At 47.2% G+C, this 20,892-nt stretch overlaps 7 protein-coding genes across 7 annotated transcripts; 3 read left to right on the forward strand and 4 right to left on the reverse strand.

Moving 5' to 3' along the window:
• Nucleotides 1-161: 161 nt before the first annotated feature.
• On the reverse strand, nucleotides 162-1,742 carry I302_100029 (uncharacterized protein; the record flags this gene model as incomplete). Its single annotated transcript, XM_019190050.1, has 6 exons — nucleotides 162-193; nucleotides 284-410; nucleotides 497-558; nucleotides 706-855; nucleotides 1,019-1,208; nucleotides 1,581-1,742. 6 exons carry the CDS (start codon nucleotides 1,740-1,742, stop codon nucleotides 162-164), a joined length of 723 nt encoding a protein of 240 aa, XP_019046798.1.
• Nucleotides 1,743-2,217: 475 nt separating this feature from the next.
• On the forward strand, nucleotides 2,218-5,339 carry I302_100030 (uncharacterized protein; the record flags this gene model as incomplete). Its single annotated transcript, XM_065869011.1, has 13 exons — nucleotides 2,218-2,272; nucleotides 2,875-2,980; nucleotides 3,057-3,086; nucleotides 3,151-3,237; nucleotides 3,297-3,412; nucleotides 3,501-3,690; nucleotides 3,757-3,940; nucleotides 4,011-4,122; nucleotides 4,191-4,267; nucleotides 4,338-4,487; nucleotides 4,563-4,736; nucleotides 4,858-5,072; nucleotides 5,207-5,339. The coding sequence occupies 13 exons, from the start codon at nucleotides 2,218-2,220 to the stop codon at nucleotides 5,337-5,339; spliced, it is 1,629 nt and encodes a 542-aa protein (XP_065725083.1).
• A 412-nt stretch (nucleotides 5,340-5,751) lies between these two features.
• On the reverse strand, nucleotides 5,752-6,398 carry I302_100031 (uncharacterized protein; the record flags this gene model as incomplete). The annotated part of the gene is made up of 3 exons (XM_019190052.1): nucleotides 5,752-5,863; nucleotides 6,035-6,170; nucleotides 6,308-6,398. The coding sequence occupies 3 exons, from the start codon at nucleotides 6,396-6,398 to the stop codon at nucleotides 5,752-5,754; spliced, it is 339 nt and encodes a 112-aa protein (XP_019046800.1).
• Nucleotides 6,399-6,867: 469 nt separating this feature from the next.
• On the reverse strand, nucleotides 6,868-8,593 carry I302_100032 (uncharacterized protein; the record flags this gene model as incomplete). Its single annotated transcript, XM_019190053.1, has 6 exons — nucleotides 6,868-7,044; nucleotides 7,108-7,311; nucleotides 7,402-7,639; nucleotides 7,736-7,804; nucleotides 7,879-8,450; nucleotides 8,525-8,593. 6 exons carry the CDS (start codon nucleotides 8,591-8,593, stop codon nucleotides 6,868-6,870), a joined length of 1,329 nt encoding a protein of 442 aa, XP_019046801.1.
• An 840-nt stretch (nucleotides 8,594-9,433) lies between these two features.
• On the forward strand, nucleotides 9,434-12,235 carry I302_100033 (uncharacterized protein; the record flags this gene model as incomplete). The annotated part of the gene is made up of 12 exons (XM_065869012.1): nucleotides 9,434-9,984; nucleotides 10,049-10,285; nucleotides 10,359-10,530; nucleotides 10,586-10,688; nucleotides 10,747-10,768; nucleotides 10,820-10,857; nucleotides 10,964-11,088; nucleotides 11,143-11,375; nucleotides 11,432-11,492; nucleotides 11,548-11,715; nucleotides 11,773-11,799; nucleotides 11,849-12,235. 12 exons carry the CDS (start codon nucleotides 9,434-9,436, stop codon nucleotides 12,233-12,235), a joined length of 2,124 nt encoding a protein of 707 aa, XP_065725084.1.
• Nucleotides 12,236-12,911: 676 nt separating this feature from the next.
• I302_100034 (uncharacterized protein) lies at nucleotides 12,912-14,273 on the forward strand (the record flags this gene model as incomplete). The annotated part of the gene is made up of 8 exons (XM_019190055.1): nucleotides 12,912-13,071; nucleotides 13,141-13,154; nucleotides 13,227-13,430; nucleotides 13,483-13,526; nucleotides 13,586-13,689; nucleotides 13,761-13,834; nucleotides 13,908-14,079; nucleotides 14,152-14,273. 8 exons carry the CDS (start codon nucleotides 12,912-12,914, stop codon nucleotides 14,271-14,273), a joined length of 894 nt encoding a protein of 297 aa, XP_019046803.1.
• Nucleotides 14,274-14,506: 233 nt separating this feature from the next.
• I302_100035 (uncharacterized protein) lies at nucleotides 14,507-20,251 on the reverse strand (the record flags this gene model as incomplete). The annotated part of the gene is made up of 20 exons (XM_019190056.1): nucleotides 14,507-14,605; nucleotides 14,669-14,750; nucleotides 14,834-15,139; nucleotides 15,192-15,423; nucleotides 15,478-15,628; nucleotides 15,688-15,768; nucleotides 15,824-16,458; nucleotides 16,519-16,831; nucleotides 16,886-17,184; nucleotides 17,238-17,726; nucleotides 17,783-17,901; nucleotides 17,960-18,015; nucleotides 18,072-18,154; nucleotides 18,205-18,365; nucleotides 18,435-18,965; nucleotides 19,074-19,235; nucleotides 19,291-19,393; nucleotides 19,449-19,531; nucleotides 19,584-19,737; nucleotides 19,807-20,251. 20 exons carry the CDS (start codon nucleotides 20,249-20,251, stop codon nucleotides 14,507-14,509), a joined length of 4,584 nt encoding a protein of 1,527 aa, XP_019046804.1.
• Nucleotides 20,252-20,892: the final 641 nt, after the last annotated feature.

Consider the following 20,892-nt stretch of genomic DNA (forward strand, 5'->3'; position numbering starts at 1 on the left):
GCTTCATTTTGTATACCTGCATTATATCAGATACCGTGGTCGTAGTTATATATACGACCATATGCATATATCTCATCTTGATAGGGATCATAGATTGTCGTTATGTCGTTATAATCCCTCGCTTTCCCTTCTTGCAATTCTTGCAAAGACCAGGGTTATCACTAATCATCGTAGTTGCCACCACCACCTTCGTCTGCAAATGATAATATAAATGGTCAGTACAGCTTCTCTGGACTTGACTTGACATGACACATTTGCGTTTTGTCGGATACACCACACTCACCATCATCCCCACCACTATCATCATCACCTTCACCATTATCAAAGTAATTCGCATCGTAATCCTGATGATCCTCTTCTTCTTCTTCGTCGAAATCGAAATCTTCGTCAGAGGAGGGTGGAGGGGTTTCCTATATGATAATTTACAAACAGTCAATAAAGGATGAAGATGGAAGATCCAACAATCGGTGCAGTTGTAAGAAGTGGAATGACTTACCTCTTCCTCGACATCGTCGCCTTCTTTGTCCAGATCCTCAATCTTTCTTTTCTTCTTTGGTCCTGAGAATGACGTAAAATATATGTCAGCTGTATTCTTTAGTGGATGAAGACCATGATGGGCGAAAAGACGCAGCATGACCGCCTAATCCAGCATACCGTACCTTCCAGACAATATATGCAGAGCTAAAATAGGTAAGGTACACTCACTAGCTTTAGGCTTGTGTCCTACACCTTCGAAGTATTCTTGCCATAGTACCGGAGGGAACATCTGAGGATCCAGTTTGAGAGCTGCTGGGTCAAGTTTCGATGGGCCTGCTTGAGCGGGGGTGTTGAATCGGTCAGAATATGATTCGATTTCTGTGTGGGTTTTTGAAAACAAGTTAGGAATGACAATTCACCAGGAAATATGGGATTGATGATGACAAGATAGATTGATGGTATGAGTTGGAAACTATTGATGTTTGAACATATCATATGATTTCCGACGTAGATCACACTAGATCGTATAAAATATACTCACCAATCCCCACCACCTTCCTCTCGCCAGCCAACCTCCACGGCGGTATACTCCCCACAGCTATCGGTTCGCTATTCGTGTTGACGTTCTTACCAGTCAATAAAGTCGAGTTGAGCGATATGCTATGTGTGGTTATGAGGGATTCGTGGTCGTCTGGTCCTGACAGGTAGGCTGTCGATGAGTTCCCTAGGGGCTAAGAGGTGAGAAGGAGTATTAGCGTTGAGTGTATGGTAGGTTGGTTTCAAGTTGGATGATAAATAAATAGAGAACAGTATACGACATCCGTAAAGCTATATGAATATCAAATCACTCATGATATATCATATGATGATCAATCATATATGATAGACTTGTAAATATCGAAGGTGTTCCCCCATCCCACCCCTAGCTACCGGAAAATATTCAAGACCATCCCCCATCCCACCCCAAGCTTCCGATATATTTGACCCCCCATCCCACCCCAGTCTGCCAGACAGTAGTCAAGACCATCCCCCATCCCACCCCTAGCTGCCACTATAATCAAGATTGCACCCCAGTCTGCCAGACAACAGTCAAGAGTGCTCACCGGATACAACACCCCTCTCTGCATAGGATCCACCTTCAATTTCTCCATCGCATCTGTCCATTCCTGCCTTGAGAATGACCCATACCCACCCGGTGGCATCCCTCTATCCATCCCACCTCCTCCTCCTCCTCTTCCTCTACCTCTAAAACCACCTCGTGACATTATGTTGTGAGAATACGACTGGCTGCCGTGCTGCTCCTCTGGGCGGGCTGCTAGTATGTCGAGTGGGGTGTGACTATTTCTACTTTGTTTAGGTTGTGTAGTATCGCCTATGTAGCAGACAGTTCATAAACCCATCAATTTATAAATAAATTCCAAACCATCAACAGGTGTTCGCCCTCCACTCTCTCTATATCTAGGTTAAAGACAGTGCCACATTCAACATATCGCCGTAATCCCAGTTGCAGGACTTGGGTATTAAGTGGGCTACCTGTATAAGTGAGAGGGGTTTATCTATCTGTCGATCCCCGACGTCACTGTAGCAACACAGTGGTATATAAAGTAAAGTGAAATGCTATTTCCTACATATACCCCAAATCATATCATACATATCATCCTTGTTCTTGCATTCATAACCTAGTTAGACCTTCCCTCTCCGACCCATACACCACTCCCACATCCTCAGCATCCCCCCAGCATGAGCTTGAACAAAAAAGGCAAAGCTGTGGACGTACCCACCGATGATGATACCAGTGAGTAGTTTGATAGCTTGTGTCCGTGTGGAGGTGTTGCTTTCTGGGAGATGGATGGATCAGTGGGCAGAAGTTCATGCATGAGGAGATGGATCATCAGGTGGAAATTGAGGCCATTGGTAGTTGAGAGGGTTGTGGATCATCTTACCTCGTCGATGTGTACGTGACAAGGAGGGAGAAATCACCCCATACACGTTTAATTTCGTTATGGTCGGAGCTGGAACCTCGGTCGCGAAGGGATGTCTTGGGAATGGATGGGGTTCCGGGTTCTGTGCGATGGAGTATCTTGGCGTATCCTTCGAGTTCACATCTCATTCGTCATCATGTTCATCTAGAGGAGAGTGATACTGGGGCTCATCGTTCCCAGGGTGGTAGTAATACATGGACATTTGCGTGGATTGGAATGATCATATAAAAAGATAACAGCTCGCTGACGAACGAACGTTCTTGATCTCCTCCTCTCTCGCAACTGTTTCGTCGCAACTTCATTCTCATCCAAACCCTTATCTCTCACCAAATACCTACCAACTATGAACACCACTTATCTATCACTGCCTATCTATTACATCCCCGACATCCGCACTTGTCAACCGCTCCAACAGCCCTTCAACCATTCACCGATGAGAGCGGAGCACCAGCTACCTTACCTGAAGTAGGCAATGGAGGAGAAGAAAGCAAAGTCAAGGTGTTGTTGGGGTTGATGAAGAAGTGAGTTCTCCCCGATTCTAATCTCCTCTCACATCTCACTACTGTAATGCCTTTTGCTGATCTGTCGGTAATCTAGGTTGATGGGCGTAAAGGACGTTGCGAATCTGTGAGTGTTTCTCGTGCTCTCAATGTATGTCGCATCAAGGCTAACACAAGCGATATTCATACAGCCGGATATCCCTCCCCGCATCTCTTTTAGAACCTATACCAAATTTAGAGTACTGGCAATACGCTGATCGTGCTGATATCTTCGCTGCGTGAGTTGCAGCATTCTTCTCCATTTGCGATGCATTCAACTCATACAAATGTTCTGCAGTATCGGTGATTCGGACGAGGAGCTTGGACGGATGTTGGCTGTATTACGATTCTCATTTAGTAAAGAACTGAAATTCATTAGAGCGAGATTGGGTAAACCATATAATTCTGCTTTGGGTGAGTTGAACAATATAACATCCCCTCTCTCTCAGGTGACAACGCCAGTTGGGAAGTTTATGCTAAAATCTTTTGTTGCATATGTTAGGTGAACACTTCCGGTGTTCATGGAGACTCCCACCGATAGTGATAGATCAAGCCACTGGGGAACCCGTCATCAGAACCCACATCCACGTTCCGTTAGCTGGTGAGCCTGCCTACGGTGGACAAGGGGGAAGTGGTTGGACTACACCTATCTTGGGTCCCGAACATGGTGGGAAACCAAGTAGCGAGGCCAGGTGAGCTTTGCAACTCGCTCTCAGTATGAGGTAACAGCTGACCAGTCGATCAATGGTTTCGATCAGTTCGATAATCTCAAGTTCCTCCAAAGCATCAAAGAAACAGCCAACCGGTCTCGGTCTGAAGCAAGCAAATAAGTCTTCCGACACGATCAGCATCAACAGAGCTATACCTGGTCCAGGGGACGAGATCGAATCGGATCCTGATGCTGGTGTGGTCGAATCAGAGAAAGTCACGGTGGTGTTCTTGGTGAGTTTCAGTGCCTAAATACGTGTGTTGATACCTGCGCATAACTGACATATTCGTTGTATATCCTCAGTGTGAGCAAGTGTCTCATCATCCACCCGTATCAGCATGTTACTACACCTGTCCTGAAAAGGGTATTGAAGGTTATGGGATGGATCAGATCTCTGCAAAGGTATCGGGAATGTGTAGGTCCACTCATCCCTTCTGGTCATGTCTGGGAGACTCTGTTGATTTTCAATCTCCTCGGTCGTAGCTGTCAAAGTTGGTCCAGGGTCAAGCAATCGAGGTATCTTCATACGGATAGCGCGTGACGGGCCGGGCAAAGGCGAGGTAGGTCGTTTTACCATCTGGTTGATATACTAGATCTTTTGAACGATGCTAACGTGGATTGCTGGTTTAGGAATATCAAATCACCCATCCCTCCGCCTCAGTCAATGGCATTTTGAAAGGTTCATACTACGGTACAATCAGCGATCAGATCTCGATAACGTGTAGAGGCGGTGAAGACGGAAAGACCAAATTACGTGCTTTGATAGATTACAAAGATGAGGTGGGTTCAGTTCTCCCTATCATTACACCTCGGTTGGATGAACGTGCCACTGATAAGATCATGCACACGCTCTAGTCATGGATCGGTAAACCCAAGTTCTTGTTAGATGGTGTAGTGTATAGATATACCGTTGGAAACGAGACTGAGGAAGGATGGACGAAACCTAAACAAGTGCCTGTGGATAAGGTGGTGGCTCAGCTGGAAGGAAGTTGGATGAAGGAGATTAGGTATAAACTCAAGGGAGAGAAGGTAGGTGGTCCCGTTGCACTTTCTCCGTTCTTTACCTCTGCCATCGATGATTAAATTTTAATACGTTCCATCCACTGTCACCCTTGCATTGTTACTTTAGCTGACCCGTACCTTGTCGCAGGAATGGAAAGTCCTCCTCGACCTTGACCTCCTCGCCCTCATTCCCAAAGACGTCCGCCCGCTGGAAGAGCAGGACGAACAGGAATCTCGAAGACTGTGGGACCCCGTGACCCAGCATCTGATAGGCAAGAACTGGGGTGAGGCTACGAGGCAGAAACAGGCCATAGAGCAGAAACAGAGGGATAAAGCTGCTGCTAGGAAGGCAAAGGGGGAGGAGTGAGTTTGCTTATGCTTTCCTTTCGTCCTCCCAACTTGTGCGATTTAATCGACAGGACAGTGACTACGCCGTGTACAAGATGTGATGTAGACTGGGAAGGAAGATGGACTGATGTGTTCTGATCTGCTTCTAGCCACCAATCACAATACTTTGTAGAGGATTACGAAGATGGTCGACCCAAATTATCAGAGGCGGGTAAGAAGGCTATAGAATCTGAGATTGCGAGGTTGGACGCCAAAGCCAGAGAGAGGGTGAACGAGTTGTGATTGTAGAAGAATGTGAAGGGACAATTATGTGGCTTTGTAAGATACCGTTGACGGCCAGACAAAAAGATGGAGAGGAAGAAGAAGAAGCGGAGGTTGGCTTATGTCTTAGTTTGAATTACTGCTTTAACACTAATACTGTATATTATCGTCCGTTCTTCATCTTAGTAATGCTTTTTTGTCTTGTGTATAAAGAGTTTAATACTTATAGATACCTTTTCTGAGTTTTGATCTTGAAGAGTCTGCTTGTTCATAGGATATGCAGCATAGTCATCTTAGCGTGGTTGATACGGCGTTGTACTGCATACACACGATACTCTTGAGGTTTTCAGTTTGCATATAATACTTTGTTATATACTATTTTCATTGACTTCTTAAGTTCTCTCAGCTTATTCTCAATCTCGATCAAACCCATCTAGCTTCTGACATTACCACTAACGTCCTGATCGCCCGGTCGATCAGCCTCAGCCTCCCTTACTTTATCCTCTGGTCCACCGGATCCTTCAAAGTCGTTGGCGTGGGTTTGTCTATCATCCAGGACAGCGTATCAGCACAACACCTAGTACGTCTCGTACCTCTCCCAACGGCTCTGTTGGGTCGACCCTTTGGCTTTGCCTCCTCCCTCAATGAGAGAGGCTCAGAGACACACAGAGAGAGACAGAGACAGAGACAGAGACAGAGGCAGAGAGTAAACCCACCTTCCAGTCAATTTACTTTGCTCGCCACCTTCTTCATCAGGTATGATTGGGTTCTCACCTCGTCCCGAACCTCCGATCTGGACGGTCGAGCCGGGGAACTGGGAGGTGACGTTCTCGTTGACCCCGGAGTCGATTGCTATGGTACGGACGAAAAGGTATCGGTATCAGTCATTTGTGCTCTTGTACGATGTAGATGGATGCAGATGTTGTGAAAGAAGCCCTGTTGATGGGGTTTGGACGTGAGATAGCGAGACGCAAGGACGCAAGACCCACTGGAATCGCTTTGATTCTTCCCCGACCCGCTGATAGCTTGCGCGGAGTTAATGGACGCTTCGAGCTTTCTGATTTCTTCTTGAGCTGACATTGTGTTGTGTATAAATTATTGTGTCAATGAATGAAAGAAGAGCATGAGTGAAATGCATCTGATCTGATCTCTAATTATACATAGCTGTCCCATAACTCATACTAGCCTTTCATTGTGGATTGAATGGTGCTACGGTGATGTGACGTCAATTACGTTGGGAAATGGATGAGGTGAGTTGACGTACTTTCTTGGTCTGGTGGAGATCGCATGGTGTGATAATCGATCTATCTCCTCGTCACGAGTACCTTGTAGGTATAGAGAGAGAGAGGGCTCACGTCATAGCATGTGACAACTCGTGTACTGATCATAGCTGCATGGCTATACTCAACGAATTCAATGAGGCAGAATCATGACAGAGCCAGTGGAGGCAGTCCATTTCATCGACATCCTCGATCATATATATACATAGATATCATGTTCTATCATTCTGCAGTTCTACGCAATCATCAAGTATAAGTCAAGTGCCATCTCATGGACAGCTCAAAGTGATTTGACTAGAATTGACGACCGTCCCGCTATATACCAACAACTGTTGACCAGTTTTCAAACTTGGACATTTCTTGATTGAGCTTTTATATTCGATTCGGATCTGGGGTTTTGAAGCTTTGAGGAAGGGATCGTACTTCTCGCATTCGTCGTATTGATACTAGTTGAAGATCCCAGTCAGTCAAGTGTGCTGGAGGGACTGTAGGCTGTAGGCTGTACTTACGCAAGATTCAATCACGTTGAAATCGAATGCATTGACCAGCGATGTAGTCCAATCCGTTGATTTACCGGTATCAGGATCAGTTATCAGATCACCCGAGTTCTTGAGGTCTATACCCAACCCATTGGATCGGGCGATCGATGATAACCATAGAAGATAGTTGACTTGATCTTGCTTGGTGATACCGAAGTTTTGTTGGTTTGTCCACTACCCCAAGATCAAAACAGGATATCAGTACTTGATACGTCTTTTCCAAAATCTTGTTCATGGAGTGAGTGCGATGAGGAGAAAACTTACAGCATCAACATTATCTGGGTCCACGGAATCACATCCCTTAGCCTTTGCAGCCTTGATCCTATCGCTCATTATACTTTTGATATTGTTCAGACACTTCTCAGAGCGAATGTCAAGCCACCATTCACCCCATTCTCCCAGTAGGTTCGCATCTGATCCTTTGCCTGTGCATCTCCCGGTGGAATCGGTAGATACGTTGGGACCGCAGTAACATTCCGGAAGGAATTGTTTGGCGTCGGAACTAATGACAGCACCGGATTCAAAAGCTCAGCTCGGCATGCTCCAGATTGACCGCAGGGGGATCCGAAGGTGAGTAAGGGTATGGTTGGGCACCCACCGGTATGGCTCCCATGTGCCTGCACTGAAATAACATCCCACCGACTTGCCTTTCGCGTGATAATTGGCACTACACCATAGAACTCTGCTTAGTGATTACCCTCTCTGCGTGGGGCAGGGAAAGAAAGAGGAAACTCGACGTACAACTGCTCGGCGGTACTCTGAGCCATATCGACAACATACATCGTCTTGTTCAAACTCAATCCCGAAGCGGTCTTGATGATCGGCGCGTCGATAGGTTGATTGTCCAAGTCGTAGATGAAAGAAGTTGACAAAGAGGGTTTAAAGCCTGTTTGTACAGCTAGAGTCGCTTGGGCTGGTGGGGTCGATGATGCGGAAGTGGATGTTCTGGATTTATCGTCTGTTTTGGAACTTACAGAGCTTGAGGGTTTACTTGTGCTGGTTGATTTCTTGTCATCGGATTTGGAAGTGCTTGAGGATTTCCCTGTGCCGCTAGAGCTTAAAGTTGGTATGGCACTAGAGGAGCTCGAGGACTTGGTACTGGAGGTGGTGGGAGTAGAGGATTTCTTCTCATCGACCTTTGGAGTTATACTACTTGCGGACGCTGAAGTGGAAGCCGTCGATTTATTATCATCTTTAAAACTTTTGATACTGGTGGATGGAGTGCTTGGATTGACGGATGTTACTGTAGAAGTGACCGTCTGAGTTACGGTTACAGTCGAAGCAGAACAACTGTTAGAGGCCGAAGTCGATTTCTATAAGTGCATATCCGTAGGTCAGTTTCGCTGCATGAGTTTCGAGAGGAAAAAAAGTTAAGAAGAAGACTCACAGACTTGTCAGAAGCCAAAACAGCCGGTAAAGCCAGCAAAGTAGTCAGTAAAAGGGCGGAGGAAACCATGTTGACACTGCCTTGTGAGATATATGGGGGATGAACAGTGAAGGCTGCTTCGAACGGATTTCACTTATATATCCATTGGATCAGAGATTCAATCGTCAGACAGAAGTCACTTGGCACAGCATTACACTGAACGGATCTGGAGGTACATCCTAAACATTACTGCTTTAAGAGAGGTTATTACCATTCTCGTCTTCGGTGATGGATAACAGCACAGCTTATAAGGTTTATGAGAGGGGATGATAACGAGAACGAGAGTGGATGATCGACCGTTCCTGGTGGCTTGGGGCCAGGTTCCGGCAAACATGAAAAAGGCTGTAAGTGGAAATAATCTCATGCTGGTCTCGAGTATGAAGTCGCTTAGAAAGGTTTTTCGCACATGTCAGCAAACGGTCTGAAAATGCTGGTCTCCATAGGCTCATCAATGGTAGTTTGGCGCTTGTCGCGGGAGTCCTCGGCACGGTGTCGATGAAATTTGAAATCGCTCGCAGGAGAGGGAATGCCATAGCCCCGAGATCTGTCTTCACCGTCTCACGTACCCGATCTGACTGGACATACAGGAAGAAATTGGCACATACATATGCAAGTACCTGCACAGCCAGTCACTAGAGACGCACAGAGTACAGTCTAGAATTCGGTTCTGAGAGTGATGCATAAAGTCAACGATGCCGTGTCTTACCTGGTCGGTTGTTATCGGTTCTCGTCGGCCCAACACCAGAAAGTATCGCGTCCACTCCTTACTTTGCTACTTCTACCACACGTCCCCGACAAGTACCGGCCATACATCTCTGCTTAGCTCTCAGCACAACGTCGTTATTGGTATAGCATAAAGATCCTATCATCATGCCAGTTCAGCGCTCGACACCCTCAGAAGGCTCCACTCCCAAGAAAGCAGCACATGTGAGGACATACCAAGCATGTGAATCCTGCCGAGCTGCAAAACTCCGATGCGACCTGGGAAGCCCGGACGCACCTCGTGATCCACCTTGTCGACGATGTCTGCGGACGGGACGTCAATGTAATTTCACCCAGACGTATCAGAGGAAGGCCAACGCTGGGAAGTCAAATACCCCCTCATCGGCAATACCGATATCTCAGAGTGCGAATGCTGTTCAACAACCATTTCAGTACAAGCCGTCCAGCAGTAGTACTCCTATACAATCGATTGGAGGGGAGGACACTGGCGATTTCAAGTTCGTCAGAGCAGAGACATTAGAGAATCCAGCGGATGCTTTGAGGATACTTTGTGCAGCTGCTGAAGAAGAGAATGTGGTAGGCAGGGAAGAGCCGCGACAACATATAGAGCATGTCGTCGGAACGGGATTATGGAACCAATGGGTACCGGTCCGAGATGGGTTGTTGACTGCTGATGAAGCTACGACTCTGCTTGCTTAGTGAGTATACAATATCAACATGTCATTGTATCTATCTACTTGAGAGCTAAGGATGACGAACCAGCTTCGGAACGTACATCAACAAGATGTTACCCATAGTCCCTCTCCAATTGTTCCAGCCCGAACATTTCCCTATCCTCTTACAAGAATCGCTCTTACTTGCCGCTATGGTCTGTACGGCCGCGAGATATATGGATATGGGAGACTCGTATGACCCATTCGAGCCCCGCAGGTCGAGGATAGTCCAGAACAAAGTGACGAGCTGGATACGCGAAAGGATTGGGTATATAGCGATGGGAGAGTGAGTAGCTGTATTCCTCCCTGACTTCTGATGTCATTTACCAATGAGAACCATCGAGCTCACGCTTCATCAGAACATCGTCACGTACGATAGGAACCGTGGAGGCTCTGCTCATTCTCAGCGAATGGCCACCTCAAGCGATGTTGCTTTCCGACAACAGCGTGAAAGTAGAGCCCAACTTGCATCGACGACCGGCGAACCCTTGTAAAGTATATGATGATCTATCGTGGACAATGGTGGGATTGGTGAGTAGTGGTACATGTAGTCCACGCATGGCCTAGCTGACGAACATGTCTGTAGGCTGCCCGTATAGCTCAGGAGCTAGGATTGCATGACGAGAAGGCGTACCCGTCGGAAGCTCAATCTGAATGGTCTGTTCATCGAAGACATAGAACATGGATATGTGAGGCGCGAAAATCTCTTGCAGTGTAGTAACTTTCAGCTGACGTGGGACTTCATAGTCTGCCAGGCAGCTGACCGACAGTAAGTATTGCGAGACCTGGGCGCCAGGCTTGTCAGCTGATTGCAGTAAAGTGCATCGGTACGGCTTGGTAGGGGATCTTTGATACAAGGTATGTTCTTCTCAGGAGGTCATGTATCGAAGTGCTGACAAGGATTCCAGCCAGTACGTTTTTGAGTCCGCTGCTAGGTGGTGATATCAGACTGATGACAATGTAGAGATGCCTACTGGATGGTGGGATGCTCTTGGAGAGTTCAGCCGCCTGTCTGGAGATGAGACCTTTCCTTTTCCACGGGTACAAGTGAAATGGAAGGAAATCATGCTGGTTGCGCAGTTCACCCATGTAAGTGAGGCTGTCTGATATCATGGGACATTGATGAAGCTGATTATAATTCAGATGATCGGTTTGATCCAAGAGCAATTCTACGATTCAGCCGACATCACCTCCGAACTGATCAGGACCGGCAAGTTCGAGAATACCTTGCATAGGTTGAAGCCTGAATTAGATATGGCATGGCATTTGAAAGCTGGTGATCTACCTACTTACAATCTGTTTGACCATGAAGGCCCAACATTCACGGAGGATGAATTGAGAGAACTGCGTTGGAGGCTGGATCTAGATTATATACGGTAAGTGCTGCCTACTCATATCAGCGAACATGTCGCTAACAACTTTTCGTCCATAGGCTGTACGGTAATGCCATAGCGATGCGAGCTGCACAAGCTCGTGTGATGAGGCGGCACAAGGTGAGCTGGGATTGAGATTGATACTGATCATACCATGGCTGATCTCGGATTGCAGACAAGAAACCAAAACGATCGTGTCTTCCAAGCTAGCGTGATCAACTCGACCGAAGGGCCTTTCATCATCGAAGCTGTGGATGCGGCTGTCTCTCTGGTCAAGTACGGTATCGCATTGCACAAGAAGGGATTATTGCGCTATTGTCCCAGTCGAGTGTTTCTCAAATTGGTGAGCATATCTCTGGAGCAGTGATCGACGGCCATGGTTGCTCATACAGCAGTACAGGTGTTTGCGAGCGTCTTCTTGATGAAAGTAAGTCCCCCAACATATCCCATAGGGTCTGTGCTAACCCCTATTCCAGGCGGTATCGTTCGGAGCAGTTGGACAGCCAGAGCAAGACATCGTCAATCTCCAATGTTCTCTCATTGAAGCCCTCAAAGGCGCAAGTGTGGATGACAAGCATGTCGCAGGGTACCTTGCCGGAATGCTCAGGAGAGTCTTCCCTGCCATCCCCACTGGTCCATCAAGGATGCACACTGAACCGAGCACATTCGATGACATATCGAATATTGATACGACCAATATCTTATCGCTTTTCGGTTTCGACGCTGAAACTTCACCTAACAATGGGGATTTTGAATCGTTAGCTGGGTTTGGGTATGATCCGAGATCGATCGTGTCGGATATAGAGGAGATGTTGGCTGCTTCGAATGCTTATCAAGGAGAATTGCAGCATCCCATACTATGATCAGACTGAATGTGACTGTCGAGCAAAGCTAGACTGGCCTGAAATGATTGTAGAAATTTTCTTTTGGCCCTTGTAATGGTTTGATCTATTCCCACACGACTAGACCACAATGGTCGAATTTCACATTGCATGTATGTTTGGTTCGTATGTTTGGTTCCGGACGTACGTGCTCCTTGTTTCACGCTCTATGGCATATGCTTTCAGCCAAGCCAAAACTTTATCTACATTTCGTTCACACGGTAAAAGATGATGTACTTATTGTGTAGCATTTACAGAGCATGCGTATGTACACTTTAGGGGAGGACAGCGAAACAATCCGATATGTATAGATCTGTATGTTGGACCTGAAATCGATGCTGGTCAGGCTTTCATCCCTGCAAAGAATGTTCCTCGAATGGTCTAGTCTCTTGAGTCTCCCAGTGGTCTTCGCACTAGAAATCTACCGTCTATTCCAAATTGGGAGATTTACGAAGTCCGCTCTAGGTTTCGATGTTCATGGGCTTCATCGAGAGCTGAGCCCTTGCTGAGCTACAATTAAGACGTCAAAACGCAGACAAAGGATACGGTAAGGATGGCGCAGTCTTTCATGACTGAACAGTATAAATAGCTCAATCATCCTTTCCGCTCTTGAAAGTATTTCATCACAGATGAATTCAATCAATTATCGCAACCCAATATGAGTCTCAAGAATATGACCAGCTTCTCGAAACGTTCCGAAGCAACTACTGCCCTTCCACAGGTATCGCCTTTGACAGAAGGTCCACCAGCAGCTGTAGAGGCTGGGAACCTGTGGCATAACCTTAGGCACCCTTCACCTGTGGGATGTTATAAGCAGAGTGAGTCCTCACCTCTGGCATCTGTGTCGCTGCACAGCCACAGAACGAGTGCTGACTAGACTTGAGCAGTCCATGTTGCGCTGGTGAGATGTCCTCCCCATCCCCTTGGTCTGATATCGACTGACTTGGAAGATGAAATGGACTACTATTTATAGCTGGGCGAGTTCGTCGGCACCTTCCTCTTCCTCTTTTTCGCCTATGCAGGAGTGATGGTCGGTAAGAGCTCTCTGGGCGGAACACCCTCTACCACCAGCGAGTTCTTGGTATTCTTGCTATTTGGAGCCACGAGCTTTGGGGCAAGTCTAGCTATCAATGTTTGGATCTTCTTCAGAGTGTCTGGTGGACTGTTCAACCCTGCTGTGAGTTCGCAATGCTAAGATACTACCATCAGTAAGCTGACACGAAGTGTAGGTCACCACTGCATTCGTCCTTTGCGGGTTGATGCATCCTATCAGGTATGTACAGTCCACCTGGAGAAAGATGTTTTTCGGAGACAGCTGATGAAACCATTCAGAGGTGCACTCATCTTCATCGATCAACTTATAGCTGGAATCTGTGCGGCCGCGGTCGTAGACGCTCTGACACCCGGTCCACTGAGCGTTGACAACGCCTTAGGACGTGAGTGGGCGCTCAGTCTTGTGTGTGTAGTACATCTCGGTATGAGGAAAGCTGAGTTCACTCTGGATCAGCAAACGTTTCTGTTTCTCAAGGACTGTTCATGGAGATGTTCCTCACTGCCGAGCTGATCCTGGCTATCTTCATGGTACGTACCCTCTCCTCGGGGTGTGTGATATACATTCTTTAGTTGTTCTGTGCTGATATAGACCTGATGATAGCTGGCAGTCGAGAAACATCGAGGAACGTTCCTCGCACCGCTTGGTATCGGCATCGCCTTATTCATGGGTCACATGGTAGGAATATACTATACTGGGGCAGGACTCAATCCTGCTCGATCACTGGGTCCAGCAGTCGTAGAAAAGACTTTCCCGGGGTATCACTGGATATACTGTGAGTCCCTGAACAAACTGCTACATTCGTCCCACGATGGGCGGAAATGCTGATACGAGAAATGTTGTTAAGGGATCGGGCCCTTACTTGGCTCTCTCCTTGCTTCGGTCTTCTACAAGATGCTCAGAGTGTTTGAGTACTACACCGCGAATGCGGAACAAGATGATGATGGACGTGGTGCGAAGCTGGTGTAGACATATACTGATATCATTATTGAGTGGTATCGGCTGGAATGAAAATGATCTATGGAGAAAGGAAGAGGTATGTTGAAGGTCAGGAAGAAAATGAATGGACAAAATCGGGTTGATTTCCATTTTGAATGATGTAGATGTGAAAAAATTATACACAAAAATACTATATAGTCCTATCTATGAATGTTTTTCAATGTCCTTGGGAAAATAGTATTTGTCAGGTCAGATGACAATATTTATGCTGCGTTCTTTTCGGTAGCTCGCGATTTCGTTCTTGAAACGGTTTTCATGGAATCTTCACTTGGAGTGGGTTTCTCCTTACCTGTGTTTTTAGGCTAAACCCATCATTGTATGGTCAGCATGATATCTTGTTAAGCGGGAAGGTGTTAAGGACTTACCACACGAGCAAGGTAGTATAATCCAATAGCAGCGAAGACGTTGAAAATTATGTAGACCCACATCAGGCCGAAGTCTCTCCATCTATCCAAGGAATATCATCGTCAGCCATTTATAATGCTTGCGATTGAGCCAAGCTGGGCGGAAAAAGGAGAAGTAGGACTCACCGATTGCCATAACTCAGGTTGAAACCCGTCAAGAAAGTATTTGTATTCTCGATCGTGCAGAACTGACATTGACTACTGGCGTTTTCATCCAACAAGTATCCTCCGGCCACGCTCATGTAGGTGCTGAGGTACGACTGACAAGTTTCGCCCGCTGGTGGATCAAAGACGAGATATTCGATGTCCGAGCATTGGACTCTGGTATTGGCAACTGCGACACTGAGAATTCCCTCGACCAAGTAGGTGAAGGGAGATACTCTGTACATGAACTTCCAGAATCCTGGAAGAGAGTTGTACACCACCAAAACACTACATCGCCTCGTCAGCAAGAAGCTCAAGAGGAGTACGAAAACGGACTTACCCATTGAAGATTAAACATAACGAGAACATCAATTGAGCGATATTACCCGCCGTCTCGGCCAATTCCATTCCTGCCACAATTGCAGTAGCGAAAGTAGAGGTGAACAGGAAGAAGACTTGCATGTACAACCACATGAGAGCTCCTCGGACGTTGACGGTATCGGTAGGGATGGCATTTCGGTAATAGCCAATAGGATAGTACCAGCAGAGGAAGAAGAGGGTACCGACGAGCACTGAGAGGAGACCATCAGTACAAGCCTGAAACACTTAAGGGTTGAAATACTTACTGGACCATGGAATCTCAACAACGATGTTACTTAAGATAAACACTTTCCAACTGTATGTCTTGGATGGTCGCTCTCGCGATTCGTACAAGCTTCGCTGGACTACGAAATTGGGCATGATTTGTTGAACGAGTTGACCGAAGATCAAGAAGGACTGAAGTGTACGGCGTGATCAGCGGTGTTACGAGGATCGAGCTATACGTTACTACTCACCATGAACGCCGAGAATAGCTGACTTTGAAGACCCAGCTGAGAGGTATCCGCTTTGAAAAAAGAGAAACCGATGAATAGAGCCTACCAGAAAGTGTTAGCTCGAAGACAGCTCAGGCGAAAATAAATAGCCACCTACTGATGCGATAGCAAGGAAAAACTTGGAATAAATGTAAGAGGGAGTTCGCCAGTATTGTTCGAACACTCGCTTGAGGACCACCAAAAACTGGACTCCGAAGGGCGCAGCAAATTCAGAGTACGCTGCCTTATCGGCTTTCGTGTTTTTGGGCGTGTCCTTCGAGGCACCTTCAATCTTCAACTGGTCGAGTTCCTCTCGCACACGAACACGTTCAGGACTGTCTATCCACGTTTGATGCCAATCGACAGCGGTGTGACTTCCAGGGGCAGCACCGATGGCAGCGAGCATCCATTCTGCTGGATTCTCGCCAGGAGGGCATTGCGGTGCACCGTTCCTTGTGAAGTAGTCGATAAGGATGTGGGAGCCCTTGCCTACTTCTCCGAAGTATACGGTCTTGCCGCCTTTCGCTAAGAAGAGAAGACGATCGAAATTTTCGAACAGAATCGCCGAAGGTTGATGAATGGTGCACAAGATAGCTTGTCCGTTTTCAGTGAGCTTTCGTAGAAGTTGAAGGATGTTCCATGAAGTCTGAGAATCTAAACCAGAGGTGGGTTCATCCAAGAACAGAAGCAATTCCGGCTTGGCAACAAGTTCCACACCGATTGTCAAACGTTTTCTCTGCTCGACGTTGAGACCTATGCGCAATAGGAAAGTCAGTTGTTGTAACGTGTTACTGTATAGAAACGACAACTCACCTTCACCAGGTACACCGACCACTGCATCGGCATAACCATCCATTTCCAGGAGTTTCAGTACTTCTTCGACGTACTCGTACTTCTCCTTCCTGGTGACGTGTTTAGGTTGTCTGAGCAACGCACTGAATCGCAAAGCCTCTCGGACGGTACTGGTCTGAAGATGAAGATCTTGTTGTTGGACGTAACCAGTCTTTCGCTGGAAGGATACGTCTCGTTGATGTCCGTCGACAAGCATTTCTCCGGTAACGACACCCATGGTAACTCGAGTAGCCAACACATCGAGGAGTGTCGTTTTACCAGCTCCGGATACACCCTACAATCCCCAATTATAAGCTATTGTTCCTACCAAGTCTGTGAGAGTACTTACCATCAGGGCAGTAAGAGTACCAGGCTTGACCCATCCATCAACGTGATCCAGAATACGTCTCGTCTCCTTCTTGATCTTGATATCGTACACCACGTCTCGCCAAGAGAAGATAGAAGTTTGCCTTTGAATGATCGCTACATCACCACCACCAGAAGAGTTGTTTACGTCTGACGCTTTGACCTTGTGATCCGATCCTTCCGAGTCAGCATCGCTACGTTTGGATGATTTGAGTTCTTCGGGGATTTGGCCTTTAGGATACACCAAGATTTCACCCTTCGATTGCTTTTCCGTGATTACCTCTGTTAAAGAGAAGATCAGTCAATTGAATTTAGATAGGATATTGTCAACTCACCAGTGGCGCCAATGTAGGTAGCGAAGAAGAAGAACATGAAAGCCAACAGGATACCAAAGTTCCTCCACTTGTGAGCATGGAAGTAATCATATGACAAAGCGATGTAGGTATCACCATTGACCACACCAGAACCGGCGGTCGCACCCACAACACTGCAAATCCGATTGGTAGCGCCAACGTCGGCATAGCCAGGAATCTGAGGTGAGGGCACGTAGGACGAACAGGTGAATTCTCTATCGTGGAATTCGTTGATCATGAGGGATTCGAAGGCGTAGGCGATCGGATCTATATAATTTATCCATCGAGACCAACCTCTCATATAGGTCACAGGGATCGCGAAACCGGTGTAGACGACCAAACCGATCATGATCACCGAGGCAGGTGTCATAGCAGCCACAAATGACCGAGAAACAGACCCAATCGTTCGGAAGATCATTGACATGGTGAGTGTCGAGAAAAAGTTGATCAAGAGGTAGAAGAAGAACGATCCTAAAAATCGAAAAATGATTAGTGTGTGCCACTTTCGGACATATCCGACAGCTCACCTGGGTCACGACGCAGGTTGGTCATGAAGTAGAGTACCAGGTTGAAGAATATGCAGTTGAGAACTTTGTAAGGCATGTCGACGAGCATGGAGGCGAAGGCTTCAGCGGAGGGGTGGTAGCTACGTGAAATGATGTGAGTCTGGGGTTTAAGGGTCAAAGTGCCACGATCACACTCACAAGGCGTAACGCGCGTGCTTTTCGACAATTGGACGTTGAGCGTAGAGGGTAAGAATCTGTGTACTCATGTCAGATCTAACCTGGACCTCTGAACAACTAAGTTGGGACTTACTTCCAGAGCAGCACCGAAAGCATTCAGCAAGACAGCAAAGAAAAGCAAGGATCCTCGTTGATAGAAACTCTCCGTGGTATCCTCTGAAATCGCATGTTAGCCATATTCAGAACATGATGGCGAAAACACTCACGAAGATTGAAGAAGACCGAACTGATAATAAGACCCATAACAAAGTTACCGAATAATTGTGTGAGCGTCAAACTAGGATCTGCACGTAATCGCCAGAATCCTCTCGCCACACAAAGCTTGACTTGCTGACCGTAAGAAAGGGTGTAAGGAGAAGCGGGTCGGCTGTTATTAAAGACATCAACACATAATATACATAGAACATGTAATGGGAAGGAGCAGGCCGGGACTTACGTTCTCTTAGATTGTTGCGCCCGTCTAGAAGCCAAGAACTGGTCATATCTCTCACCGCCGGTAGGATGTAGCTCGTTGAAAGCTGCAATCTCCTCTTTCAACCTTCTATACTCTTCGCTAGACTTCCATCGTTGGACGAACTCTTTTGGTGTTTTGGGCACCTGATCTTCATATCCAGGTTTAGCTTGACGTTCCGAAGCACTGGTCAAACTGGTCAAGAAATCCGGAGTAGTTTGTTGTTCAGGGCAATGGAATCCCATTCTCTCGAAGAAGGATTTGGCCTCGTTGGCCCTGCCGAAGTAGATCTGTTCTCCCTCGTACAGCACAGCCACTTTATCGAACAGGTCGTAAGCCGATTGAGGGGATTGATAGATTGCCACGACAGCTGTGGTACCCAGGTATTCGGACTGTAATCTGAGGGTTTTGCAGAATTCGATAGCGTTTGCACTATCCAGACCACGAGTTGAGTTGTCCCAACATTGGAGCGGAGCACCTGCTAGAGCTGCTTCACAGATGGACACACGCTTACGTCTGATGGAGTGGAGAGGGCAAACGATAACGGCGGTAAAGGAAGTGATGGGAAGGAGCAAATTCGTTAGTGCTATCCGAATTCCGCCGATTGTTGAGTAAAATACTCACTCTCCACCTGAGACACCTCTGAGGAAATCGTTTCCTACTCTGGTATTGATGGTATGACTGATACCGAACACGGACATCATGACATCTCGCATATGCGTTGCGATCTGGATCCTGCTCAATCCTCCGGGAGGATTTCGAGGGGCTCTTGCCTCGGCTGCGAATCTGATGAGCGGCGTTAGTCAAATGCCTATATAGACATTCGGATAGTAATACTCACTGCAGTGTTTCTCCGACTGTCATGTTGGGAAAGTGTACATCGACCTCTGCGGTGTAGATGGCTTCACCTCTGAAACGACCGTGCATCTGTTTGGGGGTAAGACCTGGGACAGGTTCAGCTCTGACCTATTACGAAGAGCCGAGGAATAGCTAACTCACCTCGGTAATTGATCTCTGCTTCTTCATTCAGGAAGATACCATTTGTCTCTCCTGCGATGGTCTTGAGTAGTGTAGTACACCCACTGCGAATTCATTTCAGCGACAGCCGTAGGATGGGTAGAAACAGCGACTCACCTTCCTGGAGGACCTAGAACGACCAACATCTCACCACCTTCCAAAACACCATCCATGTCATTCAGGATGTGCACTTTACGTTTTCTATGACTGATAAGGTCTCGTGCTGAACTGATAAGGGATAATGGGATGTTGCTAACGGTTTTTTGGTAGTCTAGAAAGCAAGGTTCGGGCCAAGTTAGCATTGTACGGTCACAAAGGGGAGGGCTCGAACTCGACTCACCTGCATCTGATCCGAAACCATGTACACTCATCCCGGCGTACGAAATACCCGCTGTCCTTCTAGGAGTAGTCTCCAGATGACTCATTCGCTTGACCCATTTCCTCGCGTCAAAGTTATCCGAGAACGGATCCATATCGCTATCCTTGGCGTAGTTGAAGACATCATCGGCGTTGCCTGCTCCATGAACGGACGCGCGAGAGATCTGTCTGGCCAGCCCGGCGACTTGGGCGTTACGTTCTTGAGGGGTCGTATGGTGATGGTGATGGTGGTGGTGGTGGTGGTGGTGGTGCTTCCCAGTCTTCTCATCGATCTGGGCATGTTGTTGGTCTTGGTTTTGATCTTGATCTTGATCCTCGTCCTCCTGTCTTCTGGACAGGGCACGAGCGAGATCAGGCCGCTCTTGCGCTCTCTCCGTGAAGCTGTAATCGCCTATACCGACTGACATGCTGGCGCTGGCTTTACGAGTGTGTATGTATTATATTATAAGGTATAAGAAAAGAGATGACATCCGAGGAATGATGAATATATCTAGTTGTATCTATAAGTTACGCATGCACATGTGTGTTGCATCAAGTAAAATGGCAGACGGGCATAATTGACGGCGAGACGGGCGACGGGCTTCTTGGCGGCGATACTAGTAGAGTATGTAACTGCAGTATCATTCAAAATCATCTTAATCGTTTGATGATTGTTTGTGCTCTCTCTTCCACTACACTTCACTTCGGGGCCCGGAAAAGGAGCAAACGAGGAGATGGGAAAGGGTTAGAGGGTTTAGACCGCCGGGGGAGGTACTGTTGGACCCTGAACTCCGTTCGATTGCATGCTACGTACAGTACCACGTACAACTCGTACTACCAAAACGGATTCTAATATTTTAATCAGGACTGATGCAAGTCTAAGCTGCAATGGAGCGAGTATGCAAGCATGCATGCATGCCATGCCGCGACGTGTGATCACAAAGGCTAGACTGCGTGCCCAGCGATGAGCCCTTCGGAGTTCCCGTACAAGTAGACTCGTCTCGTTTGGTCGCCATGTGAGCCCGTCGGTCAAGGCGGCCATAAGAACGGAATGTTGCGATAAGGCCTT

This window comes from Kwoniella bestiolae, chromosome 1 (genome assembly GCF_000512585.2).
Source record: "Kwoniella bestiolae CBS 10118 chromosome 1, complete sequence".
NCBI classification, from domain to species: Eukaryota; Fungi; Basidiomycota; class Tremellomycetes; order Tremellales; family Cryptococcaceae; genus Kwoniella; species Kwoniella bestiolae.